The sequence below is a fragment of the Ascaphus truei genome, chromosome 4 (assembly GCF_040206685.1).
Source record: "Ascaphus truei isolate aAscTru1 chromosome 4, aAscTru1.hap1, whole genome shotgun sequence".
NCBI classification, from domain to species: Eukaryota; Metazoa; Chordata; class Amphibia; order Anura; family Ascaphidae; genus Ascaphus; species Ascaphus truei.
This window is the reverse complement of record NC_134486.1, coordinates 375,145,187-375,155,563: the sequence shown is the minus strand read 5'-3', so window position 1 is coordinate 375,155,563 and position 10,377 is coordinate 375,145,187. Positions and strand designations below refer to the sequence as shown.

At 39.4% G+C, this 10,377-nt stretch overlaps 1 protein-coding gene across 1 annotated transcript; it reads left to right on the top strand.

The window, feature by feature from the left end:
• The first annotated feature begins 221 nt into the window (after positions 1-221).
• LOC142492426 (uncharacterized) lies at positions 222-8,959 on the top strand. The gene is made up of 4 exons (XM_075595068.1): positions 222-225; positions 5,770-6,075; positions 7,467-7,544; positions 7,908-8,959. Exons 1-4 carry the CDS (start codon positions 222-224, stop codon positions 8,957-8,959), a joined length of 1,440 nt encoding a protein of 479 aa, XP_075451183.1.
• The last annotated feature ends 1,418 nt before the right edge of the window (positions 8,960-10,377 follow it).

Genomic DNA, 10,377 nt, shown 5'->3' with positions numbered 1-10,377 from the left:
AAAAACTGTATGATGCTCAAACATGAGCCACTGGCTGTATAGGCCCATGAGCAGATAAAACACTGTGTAATCTTCCTTGGAGATCCCACTTAAATGTCCAGACCAAGTCCTTCAATGATAATATCACACCCACTTCCACTATATTCCGAATAGCGGGAAAAGGTTCCACTATGAATTGAGTGTGAACTCTCACTGGCTAGTGACCAGGCATAAACATCGGTATGGGTAAGTGTGAAGGTGTATAAGTTGGATAAACTCACATTTATGCGGTCTTCGGTGGGATTTGTCTCCATAGGCGTGTGCTTCCGGTACTCCGCAGGATCCAGATAACCGAATGAAGGAGAAATGGAGCACTACTTACAAAAGAAAAAAGAAAAACTGCAGGAGAGTGGGACCCAAGATAAAATGCAATTTATTGGATCAGTGCATGTGCCACAAAAACCGAGCCCGTGGTGGGAGCCTACGGGCTCGGTTTTTGTGGCACATGCATTGATCCAATAAATTGCATTTTATCTTGGGTTCCACTCTCCTGCAGTTTTTCTTTTTTCTGTTGTAAGTAGTGCTCCACTTCTCATCCACTCGGTCAACTCTATCTGTAGGGGCCGCTGCAACTATTGCGCTACTGCGCATGTGTGAATCGCGCATAACATGGCGGCGCCCTGAGCCAATACCTCCGGGAGTCCCCGGCGTGGTGGCCGCCCCAGCAGCTCCCACTAGCACCAGGGTAAGAAGGGGTGGTACCGGAGGACCTGGCTACACATACAATACAATACAAGGCAGGGATAAAGCGCACCGGCAAGGAGCATAGCTGGATTAAAAGCAGTTTATTTCAGCTGTGCAGGTAAGCTACTGAGTGTTGCGTTCCCTTCTGAGAGCACGCGCAGCTACGTGTCTTACTGATGATTGGAGAGTTTTTTGGTGAGACGCTGACGTCATGGGAAGGAGCCCCTTTAAAGATAGTGCTGTTCATTAGCAATTTGAACCACTCAGGGAAGAAGGCTACGGGCCGAAACGCGTCAGTGGTTCCAATTTGATGCCGCAACACTCCCCTCCTTTTGACTTTTGATATATATTATCAGGACTTTGCTGCTGGATCTTTCATTTCTGCACTTTGTTGGGGGGTTACCCCTAACAGGACATTTCATTCATCCACCGCTATTTACTTCGAAGAGCTGAGTATATCTACTAAGTGTACAGCCATATTCAGGGTTTTATTTTTCAGTACCCTAGCACTGCCATGGTATATTTGATCTGGGTATATTTGTAAAAATCCCCTTGCAGGCAATGTTTTCAGCCTTCAGTTACTTTGGTAGCGTTGACATCTAACATTTGTGCTGTATGTTTTTGGATGTCTTTGGACATATGCATGTTTATATGGATGGATGTTCATTTGTGTCCAGTAGGGTGCTCTCTAATCATTTATTTTTGTTTGGTTTTATTATGAGCCATATGTGTGCAGTTATGTAGCTTGGGTTCAAGGGTTTTTTCTCTCCCATCTTTATAACCGGCCGGTTGTAATCACACTGGATACACTGTCCCCCGTGTGGTTTGCTTCAATACAGGGAGGGGGGGGGGTGGGTTCTTTGTCCCTTTTATGTTTGCATTTAGCAAGTCCTTTTCATTTGTCCTTATTATTTGGAGTTCACTAGGTAGGCTTTTTTTTGTCAGTTTTATGTCTGCTTATGTGTATGTGTGATATGTTTTGTTTTGAGTTTTTGATTTAATTGATCTAATAAATGTATTTTCATATTTTGTACAATATGCCTGAGTGCTTTATGTGGGGGTTCTTTTTTCTTTTTTGTGGTTCACAAATATATATATATATATATATATATATATATATATATATATATATATATATATATATATATATATGGTTTAGCAGGGGATATCAGTGATTGTGATTGCGGAGGGAGTGGTTATTTGGGATGTCTTGATTTCATACTGGAATGTGTCCCGACTTCCCACAATACCCCTTCCCTCTCTCTCCCCCCAGTTCAGTGTATATTGCAAAACCCTCATTCTCTTCTGGATTTATTCACTGAATATCAGAGGGTACACTGTCACCAGAAAAACAAACATTTCTAAACGTTTTGCACCTGGACTGCATCCCTTATCACTTCATATTATGAAGCACATTGACATTTCCATTGCATCAAGATTCTACTTCCGCTGTGCAGCACTAGCTCTGGACTTTTAGTTTTGTGACTCCTAGAAATATTATAGATTTTGTCCTATATAGTGTTACATTGCATTCAAAAGCCCCTGCCCCATAGAGCTTACAATCTAGTTTCTGGTGCCTGAGACAAAGGGACTTGCCCAAGGTCACAAGGAACTGGCACTGCCATTTTTTCCAGGTTTACTTGGTCTTCGTCTTGTATCCATTTGAGAAACACATAAGGCCTCGCAGTTGATCAAATACCCGTTTGGTAATGCTAATCCACCGGAAGAATGTGAGTGATGTAATGTTCCCCTGCTAGAAGTAGGTGCCAGGAATGTCAATGTAAATAAGCCTGTTGTGAAGAACAGGAGCAACTGCCAAATACTGTAGGTACATGATTTTGTTTTTAAAGAGAGGACTTTTTGAAGATCTTGTGAGTCTGACAACTTAAAGCTAAAACTTCATTAAAAATGCTAGGAAAATTGTAGTATGTCATCTTCCATACACAAAAGATTTACTCATGTAAGATTACAAATATCTATCCTACAAAATATATTTCCACCTTATATACACTGTTCTGTTCTTGGCAGCCTGCATATGACATGTGCTACAATATGTTTTTATTTTATTTTACCCCCTACTACTTTACTATAATAATATTAGTGTTCATCATTTTATGAGTATATTTTATGGAAATAGTGCAAATAAAATCAATAATTTATTAGTTATAGTACAGTTTGTTGGTTTCTTTGTACGTTTGTGTGATTCTTTTTATACAATGTCTACTGTTTGTTATGTTACAGTGCATCGCTAGAATTATTGCTATGTAGTTATAGTAGACTCATATTACTACCGTAGTCCTTAATTACACCACTACCGCTTGTCCACATGTCTATATTTAAGAAGATAAATGGAACACTGGATTTATTTGTGTCCTTGGTGTTTTTTTACCTTGAAGCTTTATGTATTGTACAGATCTTGAATGAATTTTATAGAGAAATTATGTCTGAATGGAATTTGGTATTGTGAGCACATAATCTCCAGTAGCCTTTGAAAGTCTACTGAGTTAGAAGCCGATATACTGCACAGTAGGGTGAAGAACCGACGCTATGATTGCAGCTATGGTTCTAGCGAAATTGTGTATAACAGGGTGCCTGGAATCATAATATATTTCTCTTCCAAAGCTTGTTGGATAGTTAACAGATTCTGATGAAGAGACATTATGAATAATAGTGACTGGAAAGAATAATAGAGGGACTGGAAAGAATTCAAGATCTGAGCAAAAGCACCTATTTATTTAATTAATTTATTTATTTTATTTATAAAAATGTTTAACCAGAAAGTAATACATTGGGAGTTATCTCTCGTTTTCAAGTATGTCCTGGACATAGAGTTATGATGACAAATAATACATGGTTACAAATACATTGTTACATAAATGAACAGGGCATACATTATATACAATACAATGCATGCACAGCTAAATATGTTGTTGTTTTGGAGCTGTGGAGTGTGATGATAAAAAGAAAATCCCAAGTCTCTGCATGGCCCCTTAGAATATGGTCATTTAAATAATTTGAGTATATTTCACATATTTTCCAGATACTTTATTGTGTGTATTCACAGGTATCTCTCCATCGGGAATATAGATTACCCCTTTGGGAGGTATATGTCAATGGGTATAACATAGGACTTGCATTGTTTACATTTACTGTATCTATATTAAACCTCATCTGCCATTTACCTGCCCAGGTTTGGGGTTTATCAAGTGTGACAGTGAAGAGGTAGCCAGGCTCTCTAATAAAGGTGAAGCCCATTTGGTTACCTCTGATCCATGTTTTGGGGTTCAGGAGTGTCAGCTCTTGGACCCACATGTTGTAAAAACAGTACCTGTAATTATGCGACAATAAAGATTTTCTGTGTGTTTACCTTTCCAGGGCAAGCAGGGATTGCTGTGGTATGAGTTTCAGGGGGGGGGGGGGATTGCGGCAAAATTGTTGTCAGATTGTGTCTATCTAGTCAGGGCTCAGAGTTGCTGGTTCACCTAAAAATGTACCCAGGAATCCGGTAGGATGCATGGATGCATGTAGACACATTGGGCCTCATGCAGTAAGCGACGATTATGTGAAATCGGCAAGCTTATCGATTAGTCATGTTATTGGCGTTTTTCCCTCTCCGTATGCAGTAAGTGCCGAATACATTCAAAATCAACCAGAAAACAAATCCGCCCACTCTCACGATGATGAGCCGATCACACACAGGTGTATCGGCGTGCGTGGCGGGGTGCTGTTAGGTTGCACAATCACAAATCTTGCTGAATCAGGCGAAACAAGCATGTTTTTGATTGCGCGCCATATTTAAAGGCAACGTGTACTGCTAATCATTCTCTGTGTTGTTGGGAGTGAGAGAGAGAGAGAGACGCACAGAGCTGGACGATTGAACATTTGCATATTGACTGAGAGACTTGTTGTGTATTGGGTGAGCTTTGTCCTTTGTTGTTTTGTTTACATCTTTGTCTTGTTTTATATGTGGAAGTGGGTCGTGTGATTGCCTGTACATTTATTGTCTGTTTTTTGTGAGTGCTGGAAGTATGCCCGCAAAGCGTGGGAAGAGTGATGCTGGTGGGAGTGGGAGTGCTACTCGTGGGAGTACGCGTCGGAGTGAACGTACTGTTCAGGGGAGTGATGTTGCTGGTGCACCGAGTGGTGTTGCTGGGAGTGGGAGTGCTGTTGCTGGGAGTGGGAGTGCTGTTGCTGGGAGTGGGAGTGCTGTTGCTGGGAGTGGGAGTGCTGTTGCTGGGAATGGGAGTGCTGTTGCTGGGAGTGGGAGTGCTGTTGCTGGGAGTGGGAGTGCTGTTGCTGGGAGTGGGAGTGCTGTTGCTGGGAGTGGGAGTGCTGGTGCTAGGAGTGTGAGTGCTGGTGCTAGGAGTGTGAGTGCTGGTGCTAGGAGTGTGAGTGCTGGTGCTAGGAGTGTGAGTGCTGGTGCTAGGAGTGTGAGTGCTGGTGCTGGGAGTGCTGCTGGTGGCGCAGTTGCTGATGGGGTGTCTGGTGGTGGCGTGCTTGCTGGTGGCCAGCTTTTGGAGGCTCTTCCATTGGAAGAAGGAGAGTCCAGTCAGCACCAGCCAAGCTCTGACCCTAAACCTGCTCGGAAAAAACGTGTGGAGAAGCCACGTAATCCTCGCTTCAATGACCAGGAAAATAGGGGTCTTGTCACTGGCATTCTGGAGCACTATGACAGTCTCTATGGACATTTAGTAGGTAAGTGTAACTTTACATTTATTATTCAAATACATGTGATCCTAGGTCATCTGAGTTTTGTTCATATGCAAATATGGGTACACAATATCTTTCTATGTTCATTAGTGTGGAAACACAGCTTTTTATCATGCCTTACAAGGACAAATAAACACAGGCGGTCAATTTGCCAGAACTGCATACAATATGAATGCAACCTTGCTTACATGTATAGGTTTAGTAGTGAATGCTCATGTGCTGCACATATTACACATAAAACAGCATGTTTGCTATCTCTTGGAACAGCTAGCAGTGTAGGAAACTGGTGCTTATATTATTATTCATTTACCTCATATCTTTTATATGTTTTTCAAGGGCGGACAAGTGCAGCAAGCAAAAAAGAAATGTGGGACACAATAGTCATTGGTGTCAATGCCTGTGGGAATAGTGTCAGGGACAAGTATCATTGTCGGAAAAGATTTGATGATATTAGGTCCAAATTGAAAAAGAAAATACAAGACCAACGCGTGCATGCTACTGGCACTGGAGGTGGGCCCACACCACAACGTCTCATATTGACTCCATTGGAGGAGCTGCTTCGGCCAAAATTACTTACCGTCGTCGTGGAAGGCTTGGCTGGTGACCGTGACATTGGAATTTATCCGTCACAATTTCCAGCAGGTGATAAATATTACTGTACTAGGCGTGTCGTTGCTTACAGTTATTTTGCATATTTACACTGCTTTTTATACTGTCTTCACAATATAAGCATACCTGCATCTATATATGTATATGTCTGATTCTGTATATATATATCTCAAAATAGACATATATGTAGTAGTCCTACTAAAAGCAGTAACTAATATAGCACGTGCCATTGCGTGCTCATTTACATGTGAATTCCCAAAATGCATAGCTGCAGTGGAAGCAATTGATGGTGGGCGAAGATGGGGAACAACAGGGTAGTACACATGTGTAACACATGTTCATGAGAAATTATTAGTAGCTACAGGTACAGAACAGAAATATGTATCATATTATTGTGTATTTTATTGATTTTACTCCGACAAACATGACATTACTGCCTATTTTAAGCATGCATCAAAGAAATTGCATGTAACGGCCTACAAACATCACTGGCACTAACACATCTATAGTTGCTTATGAAAAGGTCCATTTTTGCTTTATGTCATATACAGACAGCATAATGAGGCACACGTATCATATGTTATGTCATTGTTTTCATAACTTAAACACTGCAGATGACTACTTAGCTCATCTACCATTGTGTTAAAGCAGCTGCAATTAATATCTCATCACAGCATACACTTCAACAGAGGGGGTGGGGTTCAGCACACACACTAATTACAGCCTCATTTCACGGTCAACTTAGTTCACACCATTTGCACCTGTTTCAAGTCATTGAAAGGTGTGGCTGATTAGGCTTTTTGGGGAAGGGAATACCTTTCTTACAACCTGAATAGCACAACTGAAGTTAATCACACTCATTTGAAAGCTTAACTCTAGCTACTAAATGCCCCAACAACTCATTACTTATCAAAGCGTACGTCACACATTAGTTCACTCATATCTATAGTTGAACTACTATGAAAGACACATTATCACACACTGCATGTGTTGTCTTGTTGAGTCACAGCCACATTCAGGTGTGCCACATCTTCGATTAATGTACCACACATATCCTCTACCAAAAACAACACTTTTTGCAATATGACCACCTTCATGATAACCATTGTGAATGGTCATCTCATGATAGTTATGTACATTATGATACTGATATCACTACACAACATATGATTTTTATGTACTCATTTAATCTATTTATCCTCACGCATTACTGCAGAAACATAGTATGTTGTATGTTAGGGAACTCAAAAATTCTAAGTACACAGGCATGTACAGTGTTATTACAACTATTTATGTTCACTTTCACACACATTTTCGGTTAAGGAACTGATGTTGTTAGTTAATCATAAATACAGAACATACAATAAGTGTTTGTTCAATATTTACACATGTAAATGTAAAACTTATGTTATTGTTATATATAGTTGCCCCTGGAGGACATGTGTCACCTGAGATGGAACAAGTGTCTTCACCTGGGTCAGCCAGCTCAACACTACTAGAAGGTGAGTGTATCATTTGCTGGCCATATAATATGTGCTCTTCTATATGTTATGTTGTCATGTGCATTATTTGTTTTGCACATCTTCTTTAAATAGGATTACTTAGTGTCAGTGAAAATTAAGTGTAAGGCAACATGTATTGTGTTAGTGATGTTAATTATCATGTAGGACTTCTGAGTTTAGAGCAACTTTTCATTCATTCATATTTCATACTGAGTCCAAACATTATTCGTAAGTCAAGGTAGTTTTTAATGAGGTTATAAAACGTATGATAACATGTTAGGTGTTACTTAGGACACAGTACAATTACATAGTAACACAGCATACATTAACATGCCATTTAATAATGTGTACATTTCTTTTTAGAACATCATGGTGATGAGGATGATGAGTATGATGAGGATGACGCCACAGAAGAGACTGAAATACAATCATGTGACCATGAAGAGGTGCCAATAGAAACTGTTGTACCGCCAAATCGTCCATCAACTTCCACATACGATGCAATTGTAGCTTCAGAGGGAAAAATAGTGGACGCAGAAAATCGTCGCCATTCAGACATGATGACAGTGCTGGAAAGGATGATTGGACTGCAGGAAGAAACAGTATCACAATTGGCACATCTCCACAGAGTCTTCATTGAAGTGCCTAAACAGTTGCAAAAAATCAACACCTCATTCGAAGCATTAGTTGTTCAGCAAACACAAGCTAATTACTGGAGAATGACTAATGTACCACAATTCAACACCTCCCAGCCAGGATCTGTTCATGCAGGTCAGTTTTCACCACATTCATCTGATATTCATTCACCAGGCCCAAATGTTACCGGTCAAGTAGCAGACATTGCTGTGCAGGTTCCTGATGACATCCTACCGCTGCCATCTGTACAAATTCAGCAGCAGACACCTACAAAGGAGGCGACAAAAACAAAACAAGACACACATGAAACAGACCAACCATCACTTGTGCAGTGTCTACCAACTTGCTCACATGTGTCACTGGGCACAAGCCCTGTCCGTGAACAGTCACTACCCAAAAGCCCTGTAGGTGAGTCGCTGCCCAAAAGCCCTGTAGGTGAATCGCTGCCCAAAAGCCCTGTAGGTGAGTCGCTGCCCAAAAGCCCTGTAGGTGAATCGCTGCCCAAAAGCCCTGTAGGTGAATCGCTGCCCAAAAGCCCTGTAGGTGAATCACTGCCCAAAAGCCCTGTAGGTGAGTCACTGGCCACAAGCCCTGTAGGTGAGTCACTGGCCACAAGCCCCGTAGGTGAACAGTCACTGGCCACAAGCCCTGCCCGTGAAGTGCCAGAGGCCACTCAAAGTGGCTCTGTTGTGCCTAAAGTTGGTGGCAAAAGAAAAAGGAAAATTCAAGAGACAACAAGCAGGCCTGTTACTCGCTCGCAAAAGGAACAAAAAAAATAAATGTTATAATTCAGAAAATATGTCTTTGGCCTTGTTTTGTTGACTTCAGATTATCTAATTACTATTGTATGTATGCTGAAGACTGTGTTGTTTCCAAACTTTCAACTATGTTCTTGTACACGTGAAGTTTTGGAAATGTTAACACTCATAATTAATTGTGTTATAAATATTTATGTTGTAATCGTCTGTTCAGTAATGGTCCACCAGGAGCCAGTTGCTAAGTTTAGAGAAGCTGCCATTGACTTTGCAGCAAAACATTGCATTTGGGTGTGTTAATTGATGTAAGAATTGCATATGCATATTAGTCACATGCAATTATTAAAACACCTAAGTAAGTGCAAACATCTTTCTTGTACGTGTACAGCAGGATTATGTGTAAATTATTACTTACCTTTGCCTTGCTTGGCCATTGTAATTTTGTCCTTTAATCAGTTGTGTGTTCGTTTCTATAACATCTCAGAATGTATAATAATATATATACACACACACACACACACACACACACTGAGTGAGTGTGAGTGTGAGTGTGAGTGTGAGTGTGTGAGTGTGTATATATATATATATGTATATATGTGTATATATATATGTATATATGTGTATATATATATATATATGTATATATGTGTGTATATATATGTATATATGTGTGTATATATATGTATATATGTGTATATATATATATATATATATATATATATATATATATATATATATATATATATATATATATATATATATATATATATATATATAGTACTATATAAACTGGTATACACAAACTAATACACTTCATGCTTCCTTGTGAAAGCACACTATTTTAATAATACAGGCCTAATGTTTGAGAAATATCCTAAGTATGAGACTCTAACAGTATTGTGCTTAAACAAATGTTTATTACTTCATTCAATCAGGTTTCTCACCATTTAAATAGGTTTCATACAAGGTATACTTAATGCCATCAATGTTGTGTGTACTCCTGCAATATAAAAAAAAAAAAAATATTATATATAAATATATATATATTTTTATAAGAGATATATTTATATATATATATATATATATATATATATATATATATATATATATATATATATATATATATATATATATACACACGTATTTAAACTCATGCAGACAGGGAGTTAACCAGACTTTCACATACACACAGAAATGTAAGCGGGGAAAAAACATTTCTTTTTGCAGGTGTGTTTTTACTGATATGCCTGGCTAAGAAATATTTTCACACACTGGTCTTTGTTAGTTTTCAAAAAAACACTATGTGAACGCATTCACAGTCTAGGGATGTTTTTCACAAACGAGATAAAAGAAGGAGAAATGTTTCTCCCACAGTCCCATATCACGAACCACAACTGTTAACCCAATTAGACAAACAAATCCAATTGGCGTTTGAAATAAGG